Source organism: Theobroma cacao, chromosome 5 (assembly GCF_000208745.1).
Source record: "Theobroma cacao cultivar B97-61/B2 chromosome 5, Criollo_cocoa_genome_V2, whole genome shotgun sequence".
Taxonomy (NCBI): Eukaryota; Viridiplantae; Streptophyta; class Magnoliopsida; order Malvales; family Malvaceae; genus Theobroma; species Theobroma cacao.
The window spans coordinates 26303578-26329313 of NC_030854.1; the positions used below are offsets into that span (position 1 = coordinate 26303578).

A 25736-nucleotide genomic window follows, 5' to 3' on the forward strand; every position below is an offset into this window, starting at 1 on the left:
AGCCTTTCAATCCAATTGGATAAAAGAAGGTATGGAAGTGAATAAAACTAAAACTAGTTTCTATTTTTTAAAAGAAATAGTAGCATAATATTTAAAATAATCCCTAAATTATTAAAAAATTTTAAATAAGTATTTATACTTTTATTACGTTCAATTAAATCCTTATAATTTTACTTTGAGTCAAATAAATTCTTATAACTTTTATTTTAAATCAAATAAACTCTTATTACTAATAATTGACTTAGTCAAATTATCATTGTCAATCTATATTACGTGATGTTGATATGACATGCTAATATGTTATGATGATGTAATATGTTGACACATCATAATTAATGATAACATGACATGTTAATTAATGTGAATATAAAATAAGATAAAATATCCTTACTTTTAAGATTTAATCGAAATCATACGGAGGTCCATTAATTTTTGAAATGGACACTCCACCTTAAAAGAAATTTTATGCTAGACACATAGGTCTAGCAATTAATTAATCGTTAGTAATTTTGTCAACTTGCTGATATGACAAGAGTAAAAAGGTAATTTTACTGTTGATTAATTTTTATAATTATTATTATATAATTTTATTTTTTTTATTATTTGTTATTAATTAAAAAAAAAAGCTCCCATTTGGGGAGTACCAGAGCTCCCATAGAGAGCTCGACTGGGGCTCCCAAAGGAGCACCGAATCCGATGCTCCTCTCGAAAGTCCGATTTAAGGCTCCATAAGGGAGCACCAATAGAGCCCAAGGGGAGCATCGGTGCTCTGCTCCCTTGGGAGCATCAATCTGGTGCTCCCCTGCCGATGGCCTCCTTTCTTGGTGGGCTGGGGAGCACCAATCGATGCACCCATTTTTTTTATTTTTTTAAATATAATAATTTTTTATATTAATAAATAAAAAATATTTTAATTTTTTCATATTTTTTATTAACAGTGTTTGCATTTATAAGACGAAGTATCTATTTCGAAAACTAATGAACGTTCATGTAATTCTAATTAAAACTTAAAATATAGATATTTTACCCTATAAAATAACAAGTGATATTTAAACTAATGTTAATTAATCAATTATTAATTATAAAAACTTATTTAAATTTTTTTAAATAATTTATATACTTTTTTAAACATTTTACCATAATAAATGTCATGCCAAATTACGTCATTAATCACCATTCAAACAAGATACGAAAGGTACCTCATCTTTCTCACATGTCTATTCCTTCATTCACCTTTCTTTTCAAATTTCGTGAATCAAATAGAACCTAGATATTCTCATTGCTACTAGTAGGGCACAGCCACAAAAATTCGTCAACCATGTCAATGCTGTCTCTGTCCTGCTAACAGCTAATAAAAAAAAAGGGCATGTGACTGAGAAACCGTATAATCCGGGTATTACCTGCCATTTTGGCAGCAGAGAAATAAAAGAGCCATTCATGAATCTGGATGCTAAATACCACTACATTGCCAGTTTAGCAAAGAATTACATGCCCTAGGGTTGATAGATTCCCATGCTAAATGGTCTAAAAGCAAATCCGACAGTCATCATTGGTGTCAATTAGGTCAACTGATTGATTCCATGCCTCAACTTTCAATGACACAACCCGTTGTCAAATCTAATCTAATCTAATCTAATCAAATGCAGGGGGCTGTAATCTTGTAAAATTATGTGCCCCTTTATTAAATTAGGGAGACTAATTTACATTTCCGTTTGCTCTGGTTTCGACTAACATTACATTGCCCGTTTTTGATAGTAACATTTCCCCTGAAAACCTTATGCAAAGAACAGGGAGACGCTTAAGCAAATGTGACCCCTCCTTTCAAAAAAATAATAGGGTCATAAATGTACAGGTGCAACAAATGTCTGTAATCTATCATGAGTTAGCCGCAAAATGATTGAATATAGTCTCAAGAGTTGATTGGCTGATACTGTATTCGGCTATGCCCAGTTGATTTCTGATATGAAAATTTTCAGTTATCAGTCTGCTTGAAAGTCCCCTAAAAAATAATAAAAGGAAAAAGGAAAGGCAGTTAGAGAGATGCTTACCTGTTTCTCTCTAGGTGCCCAAAAACATCTGCAAGTGAGAGACCCTCCCTATACGGCAACTGCAATAAAATTCTGAATTAGTTATTGTAACTCAAGCTCAAGTAAGAAAAACAATGCTGTTTCAACTACACCTAATAACCATAATGCAGAATGCATTCATTATATCAACCCGCAGTTATGTAGAACAACAGATCTATGACAATGACAAATTCTTGCGCTTCATCTAGAGATCTAATGTATTAATGAATTTGATTATGATCCGCAAACACAAATGTTTAAATAAGCTTTACCATATAATTTATGTCGAATTTGAAATAAAAATCTCATCTTTCAAATTCAAGTTCCCAAACACAACCTAAAATTCTTGTTCGTCTTTTAAGAAAAATCTTATATCACAGGCTTCAATGATTTATCTTTCTTTTTTGGCTTACTACTTTTAGAGAAAAAATTATGTATTACCACAAACAGTGGGGTAAAGGTAGCCATCCTGCTTTTCAAAAAAAAAAAATGTAGCCATCCTGAGCAGGGAAAGAAAAGTTACGATACTAATTCAGGAGTAAAGATTCTATAGGAGGTACTTATCTCAAGTCAAGGAAAAGTACAACAAAGGCAATGGATTTCATTTCCCAAGAACACAAATCTGTAACCAATAATGGATATTCTATGATGACAAAATGGAATAGACTAAAAGCACAGCAACAAAAGCATGCCCATTCACACACAAGTTACATTACAAATGAACCCATTATAACCTTGTTGATGACAAGCCTTAGGCGAGGAGGGCTTCAGCTGCTTCCTCAGTTTATTATGGTTTTTGGTTATGTGATATATGACTACATTTCCTCACCAGTTACTATGTGCTTCAGTTTATTTAGGAAATGGAGCTACTATATTATAGAGCAAAAAGATTTCATGTTTAATCTGACATTGCGCTCTTCTAGAGAATAAAAGCACAAATCAATATTAATTAGAAAACAAAATTATTCCCAAGTTGAGCAAACAATTGAAAATTTATTGAAAAACTAAGGGATTATTCCTTTTTTAAAGATAAGGATGGCATAAATAACTGAAAGTAACTATAAGTTTTACCTGATATTTAACACTTAATCCATTGCACCCATGAAAAGTTGCACCGGGAAATGAAGATACTACAAATGAATCGATGGCTGAAAACTTCTCCCTAGCTAACCACCACTCAGAAAATATTGGCAATGGTATACCACCTACATAAACTCATATGGTAAGTCAAAACTGCTATAAGAAGAAAAAGTAAACAACAATGGACAAATAATAACATGACTAAAAATGTCAATGCCTTAACCACTGTAGGCAACAATAAATTATAAATGTCTTGTTTCATTCTGAGTTTCCGGGCAATGCAATTCAAAATTGCGATAAGTAGCAGAATCTTCAAAAAAAATTTCAAATCTTCCATTAAAGGCAAACATGCATCAGCAGTGAATGCATATTAAAAAATAAGCAAGATCAGTAGATCACTTATACCATCTCGAACCAACTGCTCCGACAACTGTTCACCAAAAAGCCCATCAGAAATCGGTCTTGAAGAAATAAGCGTCTTTATTCTTTCTTCATTTCCAAGCCAACGTCCAACAATAACTATCATCTCCTCTGACAAGCTAATTTCTGCCACTGATGCATTTTCAGACACAATGGAGTCGATGCCCCCAATACAGACTTCAAGGTCATCTAGTAGGCTTCTTGGATGGGAAGGAATGTCAAAGAGCCTTTCTTGAATAATGCGGCAAAGATTTTCCAAATCAGCAGAGCTCACTTCAGTCGGTTTGACCTGATTGCAGGTGATAGAAAGTTAGCAATTTGACTCCACTCTAAGATTTCACGCCTTACGAGACTGTTCGATAAGAGTGTTTAATTGAAAGTATTCAACATTATTAAATCAACAAATGACATCACATTCCATGACATACCTCCAGCTCAAGATGATTTCCAAACCTTGTTTTCAAGTGCTGTGGACTTCCAATGCACCTTAGCCTGCCTCCAACCTAAGGGGAAAATGCACTTTCAGTGAACGCCAACAAGTGTCTTTTAAGTTTACAAGATACAAGAAAGACTGGTACCATTATCCCAATTCTGGTACATAGAGCTTGAGCTTCATTCATGCTATGGGTAGTAAGGATCACAGCTGTCTTTCCTTGTCTGGTTGATAGGCGGGAAATTACTTCCCACATGAATCTTTTTGCAATGGGATCCATACCTAAAATAATCAATAATTACTAATGGCTATGAAACAAGGAAAGCACCAAATATAACATACTACACTTTACATAACATGCCCTTATAAGACAACAATTAGGTAGAATTCAATCATTTAACACTCTTAAACGCACACAACAGACTAGAAACTGTCATCAAAGGACCATAGACTGTGTTGATCATGACCAAACATGGCTTTTACACAAGAGGGGTGGACCCACATATCCCAAGTTTTGACATTTTCTATAGTGACTGGTTGCTTTTTGAAACTCAAACATGCAGTTTATAAAAGCAACTAAACATAATGCATTGATCACAACATAGTAAGGGAAACAAACTAACGTCAAAGCTTGATCACAGGACATCAGTCATGCAGCTTATCTATAAGCTATTTCTTAACTTTCTAATGTCAGAAGGTAGAAACAATTGCTACCATTAAAGAGAAAATGGCATATAAAATACAAACATTTGCATATAAAACATTTGTCAAGCCCTCTTGCAAGAACTCATAAGTTTCTGCAACCTGTGCATACCTGTGGATGGCTCATCAAGAATGACAATTGGAGGATCTCCAATCATTGCAATAGCAACAGATAATTTACGCTTGTTCCCTCCACTAAGTGTATATGATGGTTTGTTAGCATGCTTTAGCAAGTCAAACTCCACCAGCTTTTCCATAACAACCTGGAAAAACGGTTACATGCATCAGGGTGCATTATGTGGTCATTGCTGCATCAAATTAATAAATTGATGATATCATTTTAACTGGCATCATCACATAATGGTTAAATTTGGGGTTTATTACAGACTTACAATCAGATAAAGCCTCTCAAACTATTGTTTGTGTTGAATGCTCCAAAATACCTATTTCTTTTTTATATAATTCTTTTCAAATAGTTGATGATACATGGTTCAAGGAGTTTTATTGTTACAGAACTTGAACTGTCAACCAGAATGGAGTGCTGCAGCTACAAAGAAAGTCATCTAACTTTGTATTCTTCTCCAATAAAGGAAAATGGGCAGTACATCTAGGCTAGTCAATGGTTAATAATAAATCCTTGCAAATCAAATCACACTAGAAACCTTTTAGTATACTGACAAGGGCATAAAATGATTCAACTAATTATGATAGATACACATACATCATTTATTCTGTAATCCAAAACTCCTTTTATCCTTGCATAAAGTTCAAGGTGCTCTTGTACGGTAAGATATTCCAATAGAGCATCAAACTGAGGGCAGTACCCAATCTGCAGGTGATTCATGAAATAAAAGAAAATAGTTAATACTTTGATGATATTATTTCCAATGGGCCATCCAGACCTCTATATTGATCATAAGAGTAACATAAACAAAAGAATCTAGAATACATGACGACGGGCAGCCTTTGGGTTTGAAGCTATATCTTTGCCAAAAATAAAAGCAGTTCCTTCAGTTGGAGATTCTTCTCCTGTATAGGTAAAAAAATGATGTGGTTCAGATGGACTGAAATCTTCCAATTGTACAGTATCTAAAATAGAGTGAGTTCTCATGAAGATTCATGAACCACATAATACATAACACAGCACAATTAAAGAGAAAAGAAAAATATAGTTAAACTATTAACAATTATGGAGGCATGTCATTCTTCATGAATTCAATTACTCTACAAAATTATACACACACATTCACAAAAAGATTTGGTGTAAGCTATGCTTATTTTTGGAGTGTTCTGCGGATAAAATATATGACTAAGCTGAAGAATTGCAGTATACCAGTTAACATGGACAAAGTGGTTGTTTTCCCAGCTCCATTTGTTCCCAAAAATCCAAAACATTCTCCAGCCTGAACAGAGAAAGTTAAAGAATCTACAGCTACCTTTGCACAGTAATTCTTTCCTCCAGGATACACCTGAGATTGGTTGACAAATGTTACTACAAAGCAATAATAAGTGTACCAGAATGACATGACTAAAATCAAGGACAGAAGATTCCATGGAGATACCTTCCGAAGATTATGTAAGAAAATAACGCTATTGTCAATGGAGCCTGAAAGAACCCTATGTCTTTCTGTTCTTACATCTGTATCTTCATCAAGGTGAATAGCAGTTTCAAAGGAAGATTTCAGAAGAGGTTCTAAAACAGAAGTGTCACCCGGCAAATTTTTTCTCCTCCACCACTTCATAAGTCTTATTGGAGTCAAATTACAAGTGGGCAAGAGTTCAAGCCCAAGTGTCAGAAGGAAGTAACAAATGCCCTGTCACAGGAAGAAAATTGAACCAGATCCAAATGAGCCCATTTTCAAATTTTACCTATTGTGTAAAACAGTTAACTGAACCATAATGGGTCCATCGACATGCTTATAAAGGTCCATGCCCAGAGGCAAACTTATCAAGGTGTTATGTAGCCATCAGAAGAAAATTTTTCACACTCCATTATGAACTTAAGTAATTTAGACAATTTTCCTGTGTAAAGGCAAAAGTAAAGTATCCTTCATTTTCTACTCTCCATTTTGAAATCTGAAATTTTGACCAAAGGAAGCTTATAGCCTCTACAAAAGTGAACTAGTTATATTTGGTATGAAACGGAGCTAAAGAAAAAATGTTATTTTTTATGCATATGCTTTTTAGTAATTACCTAAGTTTCAATCTTAAAAGAGACAGGGATAAGAAAAAAATACTAACTTAAATTATACATTTAACTGCGATTTTTTGAGACTCTAATTGTTTAATCAATAATATCATGCACTCAGTTTTCCCCATATATTAAATTTTTCAAAGATCTTATGTTACTACGTAATTGTTTTTTTCCATTATTACTTTCTACTCAGGACATAATTGTTTGATCAGTAAACCATGCTAATTGACAGTCTCAATTAGCAAGAATAAAGAGAAAAGTCCGTTTTAATTGGAAAATTCATCTTACAGGAAAATCAAGATAAAGTAAATGGCTACTTCTAGAACTCATTCAAACAACTTCTACGAGAAATAAGAAAAAGACTATGCTAATCAGAACAAAAATTGGATTCAAAAAGGGAATCATGACTCTAAAAGTGCACAACTCAAAACTGTATTCACCAAGGAATTCAATTTCTCACATGGTAGTGGTAAAAATAGTGACAAGCATAATAGCAGAAACTAATCAAGCAGAAAAATAAGAAAGATAATAACCTCAACTCCAAGATAACAAATGGAAGCACCAGTAACATTCCAATCAAAAACCCCATCACTAGATTTATCTTTCATCCCTTGCCGAAGAAGAGCCAGTGAAGCAAGCCCATCAGCAAAACAGAACCCAGGGGATAATCTGAAGAAATTCTGAGGAAATACATAATAACTCAGTCAAGTTCACCATTACTAGCAGTAAACTTACAGCACATGGAGAAATAGAAAATGAGGGGCAATCTAGAATGCCAGACGGTTTTCCATGAGTTAATGGCCAATTTCAGAAAATTTTCAAACACTTGAAAGATGCTAGCAGAGTTAATTCTCTATTATGTCAGCAAATAACATTCTGTAAGCTAATGCATATTCTTGTTGGATAAATGAAGGCATTGGGAATAGTCCGACTCCTCCAGGAACATCAACAGCATTCAAATTAAGATACATAAGCATGTTCTTACACATTTCTGAAATTATTCTTTAAAATTGTATCTGGGACAATAGATTTCTTTTCCCGACTTCAAGCATTAGCTAGTGCACACAGGATGCTCTCGAAGGAAAGGGGAAAGGGGAAAGAGGGGGGAGGGGAGGCAAGCATGTATCCAATAATCATAATATGAAAAGAATCAAATGAGCCTTCAAATTGGTCATTCATCTTATCTGTTATTGTCAATGGCCCTGATTAATTAGTTTCTAAGCAATATTTTAACCAACAATAGAATGATTTACATTATAGAAGCAGGATTGATGTGGTTGTAGATCATACATTAGTATCCAATAATCTAAGTATGAAAACATGCTTCAGTGAGCCTTTAAATAGGTCTTTCATCTTATCCATTATTCATTCATCTTTATCTATCGTTGTCCCTGATTAATTAGTTTCTGATCAATATTTTGACCAACATTTGGAATGATTTACATCATAGAAGCAGGATTGGTGTGGTTGTATATCATATATGAGTATCCAATAATCAAGGTATGCTCCAATGGACCTTCAAATTAGCCTTTCATCTTATCCAATATGCATTCATTTCTATCTATTATCTTCAATGGCCCTGATTAATTAGTTTCCAATCAATATTTTGACCAACATTTGGAATGGTTTACATAATAGAAGCAGTATTCATGTGGTTTTATATCATACCATAAGCCTTTATTAGTAGTAATTTATACTTTCATAAGATTAGATCTATTCTCTTAAGAGAGACTTCCAAAGATTGTCCACTAAACACTGACACTTGAAACTATGTTTTAACATGCAAAAATTGCTGAGTTATTGTTGACATAACAGCTAATGAATTCCCAAAAACAAAATAAGAAAATCAATTACTTGAAAACCCTGTGAGTGAACTTCCACAATTGCAAAAGTGTCAGTTTCAGTTTAGTAAAATTTATTATCATTAAAAGATTGAAACTACAACTAAACTTGAATGTCAAGATTTGGCTCACTAGCTGAGAGTATGTAATAACAATCATAGTGATTTTGAATATAGAAATTGGTGATATAAAGAAAAAGTAGAAAGAATGTTACTTTTGATTGCTCTCCAACAGAGACCAGCATTGGAACTGATAATCTAACTACTGAAATAGTAAATACTAAGCATCAAGGAAACCGACCTTCAGAAAAGAATTTGCACTAGCAGTTGTCTTTATAAGCCCCATAATAAATGAGATGACCATGAGAATGAGTCCTGTGAAAAAGTGGATCAAGAGAACCACATTCTGCCCAAACAAGACAAATGTTTATGTCAATACCAAACTTTCAGTCTTAAATAGTAAGGATAAAAGAATGAGACAACAATGTTACCCTACCTGAGCCATAGTGTGGTCAGAGAAGAAGAACGTAAGGCAATATGTAGATGACGCAACTGCCAGCCCATACTCCAGAAACATGATGACCGTTGGCAAGAAACTTCTTCCAATGAATTGATCAAGACCTACAGACCCCAATTATCTTGCAATTTAGTAAAAGCTTCAAAAGATAAAGAGAGGTAAAATGATCATTAAACAAGATAAAGCAGTATTAAAAAGTGAGGATATGAAAGGGCAAAAAACAAGGATAACTCATTCAGTCACATTTTGTATCTCATGTGTCAAGCACCAAGTGTCAAAAGTCAGAAGGTTGGATATGAACCTATATCTATAGTCACACAACCATGGTAAAAGGTACTTAGTGACAACTCTTTTTGTTAGTATAAATACCAGTAATAGTTTTCTTTTTAAGAATCAACATGTTAAGTAATGCATGACTCTACTAATAATCAATAATATGAAATATTTTTCTGTGCATGTGTGCTTGCATGAAAATAATTTAGTCAGGAATGCAAGCATAGGAACATACCAAACACATAGAAGATAATTATGGCAAAAGTTGAAGGAAATAAGAAACTGATGAAGTCCCATATGTACGTTGAAACCCAATATGAAATTACTGAAACCTGAGCAAAATATTTTTATCATGAAATAAATATCAGAATGTATTTTCTCAACAAATTTAGCTGGATTCTTTTGTAAAGTAAAACATACTCCGCTAATCAGTTGTTGGTGCTTAGCTTTAACTTCACGTTCCTGCATCAAATAAAACAGCAGAAATCAGGAACATACTATGAGCCACAAAATATGCAAGTTTTAAGGTGGACATAAGTGCTGGTCATTAGTTTCAATGGCACAGAATTGTTTATGGTACATATGAAGATAGGTGAATAATTTCAATACAAAGCAAGGAACAAGTTGGTGTTTCAGAACTAAACTATCTCATCTAGAGACATGCAACAGACTTTTTATTGGTTATAGATAAAACTGAAAGGGTTTTTACTGGTGGAATAAAAACTAGTGATTGCAGGAAAGGACTGCACCCAATAAAAGTGAGGTGATCAACAGAAGTAAGTAGACAGAGAACAGTACAGAGGAAGCAAAAGCAGAAATAAAAGTGCTTGACAGTTAAGTAATATAAAAAAGGTCAAAATCCTGATGACTACATGTGTACTAAACATTTCTCCTAGGGAACAAGAAATCAGAGGGCACCCTCAGAGATTTGATGAGTGTATATGGGCAACAGAATGCATAACCTACGGTCCTGATTCCTGGGAACACTTGCATGGGCCAAAGGTGGCATCCAGCCCATGAAATTTATAATTGCAACATCTCAGCCAAACGTAAGGGAAATTGGCTAATAGACTTTGGGCTGGTGGAACCAAACCCAAGTTAAGCAGGATAGCTGTGGTGCAAACCATAATGATATGTTGCACGGAAGAAGCCTGCTCCATGGAGCTGTCAAATAGGAAAAGTACCCAGAGAAAGGAAAAAGTTTAGTGCTGTTGGAATCTGAAGAGGTATATAAAGAAGCGTAAACAGACAAAAGGTTATGGTCTTTTTTTGTCCTCCCTTCCAGGAGGGGGTAAGGGGAGCTTGAGAAAATGAGAATGGAGCAATGAATTGTATGTGTTTAATATGCCTGCATAAATGCAGTGCTTCACTGTCTGTTTGGGTGAAATGACAAAAGGAAAGATTTCTTCTCCTGCTTCAGTTTGAGTTTCTTAACTCCTTTTCAAATCAAAACCATTTTAACGAATTAGAAAGAGCATATACAATATAGACTCAGGTCATAATTTAGAAAAATCAATCATCAAAATACTTCTATGCAGACATCTCAACAGATCAGCAGTAAACGCCTGAACTGTATTGATTCGATATGAAATTCTGGAGATAGTTAAGAGCCAAAATAATCTGGAAAAAATTCATAAGGGAACAACATAACTGACTAGTAAAGTTTTATATAACACATGACCAAACCTAGCAGTCTGAATGAAGTTCCTTCTTTAAGGAGCAAGTGAATGTGCTGCATGAATATGGAATATCTAGAAAGTTGCCACTCTTTTGCCTTTTCTTTTAATCTTATCTCCAATCACTAAAAAAAATTACCCAATAAAAGGCAGGGGCTAACTGAATCTTCAAGAAAGGCAAAAAACTTTGTCTTTCCCCAAACTGCTGCTCATTGAGAATAACAACCAAGTATTTTATGATGCCACAATCTTGTAGAATACTCAGAAAACCACCTAGGATTATACCTTTACAAGGGGAACAGCAAATGAAGCAGGAATGAATGAAAACGCAATGTTAACAATAATTGCAGCAGAGAATGCATCCAGATCCTGAAAAGTTCAGATGATAATTCAAAGTGAATATCCAGCAAGACCAGTTGAAAACAATGAATGAAACAAAATGTCAATGAGTGGCCACATGCTGTTTAAAATTGAAAATCTAGGTTAACGAACTGCAAAACAAAGACACTTGAGATATTTTTTTGGTGTGTGTTAGGCAAAGTTGCAAACATGTATATAAAATATTATCTTAAAAGCAAAGCCCACATGTATTCAATAATAGAAAGATGCTTGTTGTAAAGCATCAATGGATGGAATGGCTCCGGGTATTCTATCCTCATCCATCAATACACATTGTACTTCTGTCAGAAAGGTGGCCTCTTATCCTTTCCATCCAATCTAGTCTATGTGATAACCCCTCCATCGCCCCCAAAGAGAGAGAGAGAGAGAGAGATTATACACATAGGTGTGTGCATGTTAGAACCATTATGGGCATTCTTTGGATAGATTATTTGCCCCTCCAGTCTTTTCTTTCTTGCGAAGTCCCAGCAGTTTATTTGTCAATATTAAGATGGATAGAATGGCTCATAGTATTCTATCCCTATCCATAAATACACTTCAGGCACTTGTCCTTCTGTCAGAAAGGTGGCCACTTACCCATCCCATCCAATAAAGTCAAAGGAACCCCTCCTTCCCTCCAACCCCAACGACGAGAGAGAGAGAGAGATTATAACATTTGTGTGTGCATGCTAGAACCATTATGTGCATTCTTTGGATATTTTATTAGCCCTCCCACTTTTTTCTCCCTTGGAATTCGCTGCAGTCCTTTGTCAATATTAAGATGGCACAAAACAAAGATATCAATATTCATTTCTTTAATTTGTAATTTTGGACAGAAAAGAATTTACATGCCTATAGAACCACTAAACATTTTTAAAATGGTTTAATTATCCCTCCCCACTTCTTCTCCCAGAGGTATTCCTCGTGCCAATTTGTCAATAATAAGAAGGGCATAAAACAAAATTACTAAAAACCTTATCTCAATTTTTCTTTTCAAAAGCAAGAATGTCAAATTTTAAGACATGACACCCAACCTAATACCAGATACAGAGGTAGAGAGATCTCTGTTATGTTCAAACATCTAGGATACCCTAAATTTAATCACTGTGGAAGTTATTTTAAATAGAAATTTACAAGAAATTAGCCTAACAATATCACAAGATGTAAACAAATGTCAAAAGAACCACATGTTTAGATCTTTACTACACTTATAGCATGACTTATAATTGTATGAAGCTGGATTGCTTATGTTAATATGAGGTACGAAGCATACATGATGTTGTAACCGCTGGCTTTTTGTCATTGGCAGAGGGTGATTGCGTGTTCGAATTGTCATATTTTTGTCACTGGTAGCAAGCCTAAGAATTGCAGAGTTCATCACGTTGATATAAGTTGGAGCAGCATGCTGACAAGAACAATTGTGTAGTACAGTGTACCCCAAACTCCCATCTTCATACACGTCATCCATCACAACAGCCCCATACCTACCCAAACATACATAAAAATAATTATATTAAAATAAAAAAGTGACATACATGCTTAAAAAGAGTTATTGGAATTCCAGCAGCTTTCATCACATTTAGAATACTCAAACATGATGAAAGAAACCACAGGAACAAAAGTTTTTAGGCACAGTTTTTCAGCATAAGATAGTATAGGCTGAAACCAGAGCAAAGAGTATAGATTAATTTATCCCTTATTTGAACAAAAAGAGAAAGGCATGTGAAAACAAGTTGGAGATATTGCTAATTTCAAAATGACTTGCCAATCAATAAGATAGGTATTTAATTATTTTGGGATGAATCAGTTAAAATCACTCAAATAAAGAGAAAGAGAATGATAAAAGAACTCAACTCAACAAAAGCCTTCATCAAACTACATGGGCTTGGTTACATGAGTTCTTTTCTAAATTCTCCTGTATACTGAGTAACACCTTCCTTGTGCCACATGCAACAAAGTCCTTTTTACCTTTTTTTTTCATCTCTTAGATTTACCATTTCTGTGTTAACTCCTTTATTCCCACCAGGGCATTCCTAAATCTAGATTACAAATAACTGATAGATAATTCCTATTTGTTTAGTACCCCTCCACGTTTCCACCAATTTATTTCTTCCTTCTTGAACACTTTACTGTCCAAAAAAAGCAAAACCTGACACCCTGTTTTTACCAACACTGCTCATTTTATGAAAATATACTCAGATAACCAACTTACCAACAGAAGACCTTCCACCATATTAAATAGAAAACTCCAGGCACATGTACATGTTATGACTTTATGACAGTATTTATGCAAAGTCACATTAATCCTTTTAACATATTTTAACGTCCAGGTGATTTTAAAACATCTAACAGATTGTACTTAGTTCATATCCTTATACCAAGAATCAAATCTTGCCCGCTATTCTTGTATGTTTTAGCTTAGCCCCCAGAGACACAATACCCGGGCATTAACTGCATGACCACTACCCTGGTTGTACTATCACAAGTTTGGTGCACATCAACAGGCATGAAGATGAATGCACCAAATGCTCTTAGAAGAATCTTCGAAATGTTTTTGATCTAATATGATACCACTTAAAAAGATATAAAACCAGAATTGACAAACTTAATTAAAAAGAAAAAAGGTACAAAGAGGAAAATGTGCTAACACTTCGAGATATAGTGGAACATATGAGCTCAAAACATACAATTGCACGCCAATTAAAATCGTTAAAAGGTTTGACATGTCTAACAACAAATAGAAAAGACTGGGGCATTTGGCATGAGGCATAAAGATAAATCTACAGCACTGAAAACAGATCAAGCAATAATATAAAAAGGCTTTAATTATGGTTTACTAAACCCAGAAGGAGATGAAATTCAAAAGCTACAAATAATTAAATGTGGAAAATATGATGAACAAATGCTTTTGGCAGGGCATAATCATTCAGAGAGATGGATTTTGAATGCTACAAATAATTCAATGCTTCTCACACAAATGAAACATAATTAGCATCAAATAAGACATCTTATGCCATCTCAAGAAAAGACAGACATAACAATATAAGTAACTAATTTACTGATTACAGAAAATGTACCTTGACTGGTATGATTCGTTAAAGCTAGACATTAGATATTCACTCATTGAAAGTAAAACTGGTCCTAAAGCTGGTCCTGCTGCCTCAACAGCATCAGCTAAAGCGCTGTCTGAATCAGGAAATTTATATGCAGTCTGTTTAAAACATTGAATCCATCCTCCTTTAACATACTTTGTGACCTGCAGTAGATAGCTTTTGAGAGAGGAATATTGCTTTCTTGTGAAATCACTTATCAAGAGAAGCACAATAGCCAAAAGTAAGATGCCTTTTAGCAGGATACAACCCTGGTCATGTTAATGAAATTAGAAAATAGAACTCATGACAAGAAAAAAAAAAACTATGAATAACAAACCTCCTTTGCAATAGGCCAGGATAGATCAAAAGAAATCGGACCACCACCACCAGAACCACTTAAAAGAGGATTAAAATGTGAAGTAGTGAGGGTCACAGACGGCTGATCAGGATGTGGCTTAAGCTTAAGAAATAGAAGTCCAAAAAGCAAGAAGATCACAGGAATCAAAAGCTGGAAAACAATTGTTTTGCGGTCTCTTCGAGCAGACACTGCCCTCTTTATAAGTAATGCCCTAGAATGTTGCCAAACCATTGACCTTGAAATCATGCAACAGCTGCAGCATTGCATACTCAAGAAGTGTATGAAACTTAGAAATATAGCAACAAATAAACCACAAATTCTGGTCACCATGGAGGATATGACCCCAATAATCCTTTTATAACTTCCCAAAAGCTTAGCATAGGAAATTCTTTTGGGCACTTGCTCATGAGAAGGGATATCAGGTGAAACAAAATTATTTCCCTGCTTAACAGATTCAGCTTCATCAAAGTCACACCCCGCAACTCTCAAAAACACTTCCTCCAAGGTTGTAACAGATATACCATAACTTTCAATGCCAAGATAACTTTTATCCTCACTAACACTTGTTTCTGTAGAAGCTGATCTTCCTATGCAACTTTCAATTTCCCTAAACATACTTTCAAAAGCTGATGAAGAGGCCAGAGGAAGCTTGAAGGAAATTTCAGTTCCAACCTGGAAGGCAATTAACAATTATATTATGCAATATAGAACATATATAGATTTTCCAGGAGTCAGGTTTTATTACCAGAACTAAAATACAGATAGAGAATTCTAAATTACGGGCTTCTTCCACTAAGTCCATTAATTATGGCTAGCTGCTTTCTTCTATTTCTTCAACTGTTTATACTTTTTGCTGGTACAAGATAGAAATAGTATTACAGAAATGTTTTCAGGGCACAGAAACACTATAACTACGAGAATCATTTATCACACTTAACTCTGAGCATTTGCAAAAAATTAAATTGAGAAAATATTATATGCCATAAATAAGCCCATCACATCATAGCACAGAAAAAAATCTCTGTATTTTCTTCTTTTTTTTCCACTCTACCTTCTTTACATGTAAAACCAAGAAATCACATGCACTCAATAACAGACAAAAAGGTAAACAATAATCAAAGTTAATATCTGCCAACTCCTAAATAATTCAAACTTATTGAGGCAAATACTAGCCATATTATCCATATAATGATTGACAAGACAAATAAAATAAGATAATTAGCCCGTTACGAATTAGAGATGTTCACAGATTGGATGCTACAACAGATGAATACTCCTTAGATTTAACATTAAATATATTTAAAAGAAACAAAATTAGGTATAAAAGCACATGACTACCTCGCTTACACATGTTGCTGATGGAACATAACGATAAACAATATCGGCAGCTACAGAAGCAGTTGGTGCAGACTGAGAGGAAAAAGAATAATCAGACCACCAAGGATGTAATGAAAATATATAAGTAATTGTTCAACAATATAAAAGGAAAAAAGAAAAAAGGCAGAACCAGAAACTAACCTTCACTAGTGTAAGAGTATAACCAACCCCATACTGATGCTTCAAGAAAAGGGAGCTATTGAAAAAATAAGCATTAGAAAATATGGAACCAGTGTTAAAATATATCCCAGAAAATAACAAAAAAGTAACAAAATATTGTACAATTTTTTAGTCTATAATCAAATGTAAAAAGAAGAATTTCAATGTATCAGGGGGGAGAAAAACAAAAGAAAAAAGAAAAACAAGTAGTGAGGTAAAAGAAATCAAAAGGTTTTTTTCATTGTTCTAAGCCTTAAGTGGCCCTTCACCAAGATGACACATAAAGTGTCAGCACAGGCTTACAGAAGTCAACAAACTCCTAGATACTCAAATAATTTAAAATCTTTTTCAGAGAGCAATAGCTCGAATTATATGTCTCCGTTATTTAGTTATAGGAAAATGTGATACGTAATGCCTGATTTGTGATTTCTTTCAAGCAAAAGTTTTCAAACAAACAGGTTTTATGGAGAAAACATGTGGTTAACAAGAATCAACCTTCCACAGCATTTCAAAGAACCATCAGCCATGATGGCTATCCGATCCCCTAGTTCATCAGCCTCATCCATTGAGTGTGTTGTTAGTAATATTATTCTGCCCTTCTTTATTTTTTTTATTAACTGCCAGGTCAAACGCATTGAATATGGATCCATTCCACTGGTAGGTTCATCAAGAATAATAACCTGTAACAAGAATAAAAGAAAAACAAGAATTAACAAAGACAACTTCCAGAATCAAGAAATACCAATTGTGACATGGAACATTTTCAGACCTTACTATTTCCTATCAATGCAATGCCAAGAGACAATTTCCTCTTCATACCACCAGAAAGTGCCCGCACGAAAGTGTTCAGTTTATCTGCTAAACCAACCTGACAATGACAATTGAAGTTAAAAATGTAACCATCCGCTTTTCAAAAAAAAAAGATGTAACCATCCAAGGAACAGTAATAGATAGATGGTAGGGGAGAGAGAGAGCATGTGACAGGTCCTCTGGACTTCAATGTCGTTACAAAGAAGCATATTAGATTTTTTTTTTTTTCGTTAAAAGAATCTGAAACATATTTGCCATAAGATTCAATTAATATTTTCTCCCCCAAAAAGTAGTAAGTTTTTGTTATGTATAACCCCAAGAATTGTATAGAACAATTTTTTTGTTCGAATGAAATTAATTGGTTCAGATCCTATCATATAAAACAGTTCATTTCCGCAAATCTAAGAGTCCAGAAATTCATATTCATACAAGGCAGCCAGGTTCAATCAATTAATATTATGCATAGAATATGAGCCCAATAGATAAGAGTAAAAAATCACCCATAATGAGTTCAAAAATGACTCTCTACAGCAATAAACAACTTAATGAACCAGACATTGATTTTGTAGTGTTGATAAATAGAGAAACCCAAACTTAATTAAAATAAGTTAGTCATTTTACTCATTCCTAAAGGTGGCAATAACTAACCAACTGAGCCCATCCAACCTAAACTGACTTGAAAAGTCAACACCCAAAGCCAATGAATGATAACCCAATTATCATATCTCTAGCAGAGAAAGATAGCAAAAGCTAATGATCCCAATTGCCTAAAACACCTAACAAAATGCCCATAATGGAAACACCCTATTGTATTATAAGGCAACAAATCTGAAATTTTACAAGGTGAGATAACACCACTTAGCTTTCCTCACATGCTAACCCAATATTAGGAACTTAAGAGAAATAAAAGTCAACGACTACAATATGACAAACAACAAATAACAATTGAAGTAACAAAGACTATGAGCCCTAATTCCAGGTTAAGGCTTCTAACCGAAAACCAATTAATAATAGGTGGACCTAACTTGAATTAGATCAACATAAAACCTTAAATAGCAGAGTAGTCAGGAAGTTACTGTCTCTGTGGTTTAGTTCAACTTCACCAAGTATGGTTGCAATTTAACTTGGTAATATCAAGTTAGTCTAGCTACTACAAAGGCTGAGATCAATCCAAGCCACATATCAGCCTTACTTGCAAAAGACAAAGCAAACCAATAATAATCTGGAATACTCTCCAACAAATGAAATCGCTGTTTTTTCAACGACTCTATTTTAATACAGTACAAACCTGATGCATCAAGTTATTACATAATCTTAGTCATAATATTTAAGAAACACTAATTATCAATTTTAACATAAAGACACAAGTCAGAAGCAATTACAGAACCTTCGATAAGATTTTAAACAACCATATTAACCATTAAGAATAAGTTCACCTCAATCAATTGATTACTCTCCACGATAACTGTTCTTTGATCCACCTATACCCCTCTTTACTCCCTATTTGTGCCAAATGAACCTTCTGGACCAGGGCATTACCACGCTATGTTGCACAAGGAAACCTCTCTTATCATATTTCTTTTAGTTTATTTTCAACTTATTTCAAGTGTCCATTTCTTGTTCTACTCTCCTGGCATTATCACACATTACCTCAATATTCTAATTTAGTAAACTAATTCCAAGAGCCCATTGATTTCAAACATCCAATGCATGATACAATAAAATTCTTTTTAACCTGCCATAATGTAGAGGACCAAAAATGTAAAAAAAGCTAATTAACCTAATATTAGATTGCATTGAAAGAAGGGATTTGGATTTCAAATTAGTATAAAAGTGGGTGATAGAATTCATAAAAACATGACTTACTTGATTTTTTTTTTTTCAAATTTAAGGATTTGCTAGATCTCTATTTTCTGATGGATTTGGAATACCTTAATGCTTTAGGGAATTTGAAATTCATCTACTTATACCCTCTCAAATACATAGTTGGAATAGTCTTTTAGATAATGTTTACATTCATCCCTCACAATCATATAACAAACCAAATCCAAATCCACTCCCCCAAATTTCATGTTACCAAACATACCATTATAAAATTTCAAAATAACAAAATCTCCTTTTGCGGCTTCAAGAACAAACTAATGATTCAGAATATCAAGTGAAGATGTGCACATAAATCCAGCAAGGCAGACAGGAACTTACTTCATCAACCATCTCAGTTACAGCACTCTCCAAAGTATCTTCCTTCACACCCTTCAATACGGCAAACATTTCCAAATGCTCTCTCACCTGAAAAATAAAATCAACCAAGTCAATTTTGCTACTTCAGATCAGCATAATTACCAATTAGAAACTTTAAAGAATGAAGCGATATCAAGCAACTATAACAAATTTTGGAAATCTAGGGTTCTTAAAAAAGAAAAGAGAGAAAGTAGCTTGTATTCTATCAGAAAATATTGGCAAAAGGGTCGTTGACAGGGTTAGAGCTAGTTTACATGAATTACTCTATAGTCACAAAATTTAAGCAGCCTAACTTCCATAGATGGCATGAGAAGAGGGCCTAAAAGAATTGTTGTAAGGAGCTCTGAGACCTTGACACTCCAACCATAAGTGAACACTTAGAACAATTGAACACACCATGTCAGACACAACCTATGTCCTACGCTCACTCCCAAGTCCGAGCAACATAGAAATACACCTGTATGAGTAAGATTGAGTGGGCAAATCTATATTCATGCACTTATTTATGGATATGATGGATGTATGTATGCACATCTACATGCATATAAAAAGATGTTATAAACATAATGTTCATCAAGTGACCTAAAATATTACTGGTAGCATCTAGAAAGTAATGAAAGAAAATGAATCAGAACTGAACAGAGTTTGAAATGAACCCACATCCAAACCTATAAGACTACAAAGCTTATTCCTAGGCACATGAGAAAGAGGATAGAACATGCAAAGCAATAAGACATGAGAAGAAAACTATATCAAGTAGATGTATAGTAGAATAGCTTCCATGAAGCAGAAGCTTATTTTCTTCCACCATACAATCCAAAACTTCACTTGAAATAACATCCACTCATGCAAGAAGAAAATTTTTAGCACTTTATATGTGCATTTAAAAAGCTCAATATAAAACAATTTAATTAACTAACAAATACTACAGATTCTACAAATTCAAATTTAAAAGATGATTCTCGCTTACAGTCAATTCAGGGAAAAGGATATCATTTTGTGGACAGACCCCCAATTCCTTACGTATCTCATCCTACAGGGCAGATTCACAATAACAACAATATTAGAAACAGAATCACTTTTAACCGCAAAAGAAACGAAAGAGATTGGGAAAAGAAGAAATAAGCAAAAAAAAGAGAGAAAAAAAAAACCATACCAATAAAACTTAATCAACTTAAAAATTATTAAAATCAATAAGTCAAGAACTTGGTATAGCTTATGCACCATGTCATAAAGATACAACAAACTCAAGTTACTTGAGACAATCTCAGTGTAAATGCATTCACTAAGCAGAAAGGAAGAGAGAGAGTTATTATCATGCATATTCAAAAGAACCTAAATTTATCACATTGACAAAACATCTTACGAAAATAATACTGTATCAGTTTCAATTTATGTAATAAAAGAAAGTTGATCATGAAAAGATATAAAACCTCCTAAACATACTTGACTGACTACCACTCTTGTTCAACGTGAATGTCTGGTAGGACCATTGGCAAGTTAGGTCTAAATTCCAAAACTGACAATAAAAACGTCAAAAGAAGTGAGGCAAAAGATTTTTTCAGCTTCAAGAATATTAGCTAAGACGATAGAAAAGAAAAATACAAAAACAACTTTGAATGCTTGTTGACTTTTCTTCAAAAAAGTTGCACATCTCAAAGTGATAAGCTATTGAATAAATGTTGACTTAGGATATTGTCTTTCTAATTAATAGACCAGATTAGAATACACCATAACACACCACTTGCAAACCACAGTGCACTAAGGACAATCATAAACAGATTGGGAAGCATTCAGTACACACCCCACAAGAGATATGAGTAAAAAAACAACTTTTCAACTATTAATCAAGAAGGCATACAAAATATTAACATGTTGACAGAACTAAGGAAAAAACAACATACCATGTGTGTTAGAATACTTTTTCCAAACACCAAAGCATCCCCTGACGTTGGGGGAAGAAGGCCAACAAGCATTGATATTGTTGTACTTTTACCAGCACCATTGTGGCCTTCAACATAACAGCATAAAATCAGTAGAACAAACCAAAATTATCCATCTATGAAAGGCAGAAAGATATTTTTCCTTTTGAGGACCACAGTTTGATAAGGCTGCAAATGTTCCAACATGTCATCAATAAAGAGGCAGAAATGACTTTGGACTTCTTCCAGCATCTATGTAGTTTTAAAAATGTGCAAAGATAAGAAAACACAATTCTATAAAGAAAAAAAACTTGAACAACTGGTTAGGGGTTGATAAAAGTTTGTTGACCTCTCGATCATTTTCAAGGAAAAAAAGTTACAAAATGTAAATAACTAATATTAGCTCATCCGGTGTAAGGGTTCTTACTCAAGTAACCAAATTTTCTTCACACAAGTTCAGTCCTGATAGAAATATTATTCTTAATGAAACTGTCAAACTTGCAATACTGATGTTCTATCCAAAAAGGTGCCAACTTTTTGTGTACCCAAAAAAAAAGACGCAACTGGTAATGAAATAATTAATCTTGAAGAAGTTTACACTTTAAAAACTTTTTATGCCAGCTAAAAAATTTCTTTTAACAATGCAATTTTAGGATCCACATCGTCAAATGCAACGTTGAGATGTCAAATGTGCATGGACATGCTTCTTATTAATTCTACCAAAAGGAAATGCTGAAATGAAAGAGTTATAAAGAAGAAAAGAAAAACAAGATCTTATGTAGGGTGCAACTAAAGCATCATATATAAAGGATATATACTACTATATAAATGCAGCTAACTGAGTTGATTTCTGGCCTACATGTTCTTTTCTCCTATAGAAAACTCATAACTTTTAAATGTTTACTGAAACTACTCACACACCCGGCAACTGCAAGTGCTGAATATACTAAAATATAAAATGCTTAAACAGCATACTTATCGAAGATTTTTTCTTCATTTTGTTCTATCCAGTGGTTGGACATAACAATAGGGGGCAAACTCAAACACACCATTAAACACAGCCATGACCCTAGCACAACCTCCAAGAGCTAACAAAAACCGTCTCTAGGAGTGATGGGTTGGGAAAGACCAAGGAGGTGACAGACATTGAGGTGTGGAAGTAAAGCATACTCACCAAGAAGAGCTAGAATCTGGTTTTCATACAAGTTTAGCTTTAATGAGTTAACAGCACAGCACTTCCCCTTCTTAGTGGCATAAACCTTATGTAGGTCCTTTATTTGGATACATCTGCATGTCTAACATGATATTTTAGAAGCAAAACAAATCAAATTGAACAAAAAGAAGGAATCATACTAGTTTCAGTACATGTACCTGCCATCAATCTCTTGCTGCTTCATTTCCAAGCTTATGGCTTCCAAAGCAGGTCCAGACACATCCTTTCTAGGAATAATACTCTTCCTTTTGGAGATCATATCATTAACTTTTACTTCATAACAGGAAACATGATGTTTTATGGTACTTTTCTTTCTGCAAAAGCATTTGTGAAATATAAAGTTCCAAGGATAACGCACTCCACTTTCACTGGGAAGGACCTGATCAAAGGAGCATTTCAGCATATTTCATCATACACAAAATCTAGAAAAGGTAAACTAGGCATGGTGACCATACTTCCATGTAAGATAATTGTCAACCAAAATTAACCATGAGAATACCTTCAGCTCACAAAGCTGCCTAATTAAGCAAGTTAAATAATTGCTACATCATTAAATATTCTAAGAGATACTAGGTTCAAAATGTTGACTTTTAATGACCGTTTATCATTCTAAATAAAAGACATCAATCAGCCCAAGATATACCTGATACATAGTAAACAATGATAATCCCTTCTCAAGATCAATTGTTACAACTTGGGAACAACCCTAATTCCCATCAATGGTAAAACTAAACATAACAACCAAACTTCATGCGACAAGCTGTCAACTTGAGAAAGACACTATCTTGATAAAGATATTGCAACACAAATAATTGTTGAAACCATTGGTTTTATTTGATTATAACAAAACTGTCCAAGTGATGCCAGTATAGTTTGTGATTTGTGCAGGGTTTACACTCATTGATTTGATATTTTGATAATGTGGCAGGATCAGTAAAAGATAGTTTGATCTTATTGGTTTGAAGGTTTGATTTGATCATTTGTGACAAGAATTTCTTTGTTAAAAGTTCTTTTGACATGAACCATCCTAATATTCACATAAATAACCTGATATTGAGGTTGAATATCATGTTATCAAGTGCGAATAACCTGGTATTTCTAAGCCTGAATTTGAGAAAATGATGACAGATACTTCGAATAACCTTTTGTCACAAACCAAAGCATAGTTGAAAATTTCCAACCATCACAATTGAAAGCCAAAGATTGAACACCGCAAAAATACTCAAGACAAGCAATTAGCATGCCAACACTTGGAAAATCTCTCTAACAGAAGTTTTCAAGGAAGATTAAAAAGAAAAAAAAAATAGCAACAAGATGTAGCAAAGATTGTATATCAAATCAAGTGAAAAGTCATTGAAGCTGACTTTTGAGTAGCACAGTTATGGGATTGAGTTTTGGCATATAAGCTCAAATCAAAAAGGTTACATTTTGATCTAGAATAAAGTATGATTGTGAAGATTCTGCTTTATCTTTTAAAATCCAAGCTATGGTTCAGTTTTTAGAGGAATTGTTCAGGAAATCCATAACTTGGGAGTTGGAGTGTCAAGGTAAAGGACATAGGTCAAGAGGACGAGCAAATATTCACCCTTAATCTCTCTTTACTCCCTATTCACTGCATTTCATGTGATCCACACAGTTTACTTTGGTTTGAGAATTTGCAATCTTTTCTTGGACTTTAGTCGTACAATTCAACCCAGCCTCCCTTGTGCTGCCATTATTTGGGACTTAAAAAGTTACTACATTTGAAACGTAAAGCAAGAAGGTCATGTTAGAACAAGGTTTTAACTCTATTATTAGCAGAAATATACACTAAATGATAAAAAACAAACAGTCTAATGAGATATCACGTGACACAAATTAAAAACCCTTGAATCAAAGAGAAAAAGAAAAATTAGGTGTTCAAAAGATATACCTTATCTAGGTAGAGACCAACTGCACAGTATAGCAATGTGTCAAACAACATCATTAAAAGGCAAACCAAAAAGTTCACTCCAGAAGATGCCTACATCAACAATTATTTAAGAAAAATAAAAAATAATTAAAAATAATAAAAAAGACAATAAATAAAGTAACTAGCAGCAGAAAAATGCACTCATTCAGAACACACCCTCCATATATTGCTCCAACGAAGTCCTACATGAGCACGTTCATAGTCAGCAAAATTAATTGATCCAAGAGCGAAGGCCGTAGGGGAGAGAAAAGAGGCAATGACCTTTAATATCCTGTAGTAGAACACGATAATTGCAATCACAACAAGTTGAAACAATACATCGAAAGCATAAGATCTGTCCGTTGCACAAGTACTTACATAGCAACTGCCTCATCATTGACAGTGTAATAAGGAAAGAAAGCCCCAAGAAAAGAAAGTGTTCCCACTGCAACAGCTGTTTTTGCTCGTGTGAAGAACGTAGAGATCAAAAATGATAGCATGATCGCACTGAGTCCAAATACAAAGAAATACACAAACACCACTGTCTTATCGCTATACTTGAAAAGGCTATCCATGGTACAAATTGTAATGATACCGGATGAAAAAGCAAACTGCAAATAAAATCAAATTACATCAACATGAGAGTCCCAGAAGTAAAGATCCCCGAGACTACTCACCACCCACATCAGCAATTTTAGATACATAAATCCAAAATTAGCAACTAAAAGAATCAAGTTCCAAAAGCATGAAAATAATTATATTAATCACAATTTCTATGCATCTTCCAGCTCTCTACTAAGGTAGGTGTAGATTGACAAAAGTAAAACTGAACTTACAATTCCATAGCATAACTGGACTATAGAAACACACTTGACACATAAATGTTCAAAATCATGAAAAGAGCTTATGTCCAATAATTCTACCCACTTTTTTAACATACATGTGTTGTACAGGAATATCTTACAAGTCTCTTCCCATTGCCACCTCTGCTTCCTTTTTTTTCTTTTTTTTCCTAATCAACCACTAAAAATCATTGCTGAAGCAAGACTGACCAC

The 25736-nt window shown here is 34.1% G+C and overlaps 1 protein-coding gene across 1 annotated transcript in view; it reads right to left on the bottom strand.

The window, feature by feature from the left end:
- The window catches only part of LOC18598879 (ABC transporter A family member 1), a 30035-nt gene continuing 5672 nt past the window's right edge, over window positions 1374-25736 (bottom strand). Inside the window, exons 9-40 of the mRNA XM_018121682.1 lie at window positions 25060-25292; window positions 24859-24973; window positions 24664-24753; window positions 22910-23130; window positions 22713-22825; window positions 21521-21627; window positions 20587-20649; window positions 19578-19664; window positions 17335-17433; window positions 17061-17245; window positions 16548-16602; window positions 16368-16439; window positions 15009-15701; window positions 14657-14835; window positions 12853-13063; window positions 11487-11570; window positions 9946-9987; window positions 9761-9857; window positions 9232-9356; window positions 9037-9141; window positions 7429-7575; window positions 6264-6515; window positions 6035-6170; window positions 5651-5730; window positions 5423-5530; window positions 4814-4964; window positions 4145-4281; window positions 3995-4069; window positions 3552-3855; window positions 3138-3271; window positions 2049-2107; window positions 1374-1957 (exon numbers count right to left, since the gene is read on the bottom strand). Coding sequence (XP_017977171.1) covers window positions 1876-1957; window positions 2049-2107; window positions 3138-3271; window positions 3552-3855; window positions 3995-4069; window positions 4145-4281; window positions 4814-4964; window positions 5423-5530; window positions 5651-5730; window positions 6035-6170; window positions 6264-6515; window positions 7429-7575; window positions 9037-9141; window positions 9232-9356; window positions 9761-9857; window positions 9946-9987; window positions 11487-11570; window positions 12853-13063; window positions 14657-14835; window positions 15009-15701; window positions 16368-16439; window positions 16548-16602; window positions 17061-17245; window positions 17335-17433; window positions 19578-19664; window positions 20587-20649; window positions 21521-21627; window positions 22713-22825; window positions 22910-23130; window positions 24664-24753; window positions 24859-24973; window positions 25060-25292 — 4641 coding nt within the window. The 3' untranslated portion in view covers window positions 1374-1875. The remainder of the gene's footprint in view (window positions 1958-2048; window positions 2108-3137; window positions 3272-3551; window positions 3856-3994; window positions 4070-4144; window positions 4282-4813; window positions 4965-5422; window positions 5531-5650; window positions 5731-6034; window positions 6171-6263; window positions 6516-7428; window positions 7576-9036; window positions 9142-9231; window positions 9357-9760; window positions 9858-9945; window positions 9988-11486; window positions 11571-12852; window positions 13064-14656; window positions 14836-15008; window positions 15702-16367; window positions 16440-16547; window positions 16603-17060; window positions 17246-17334; window positions 17434-19577; window positions 19665-20586; window positions 20650-21520; window positions 21628-22712; window positions 22826-22909; window positions 23131-24663; window positions 24754-24858; window positions 24974-25059; window positions 25293-25736) is intronic.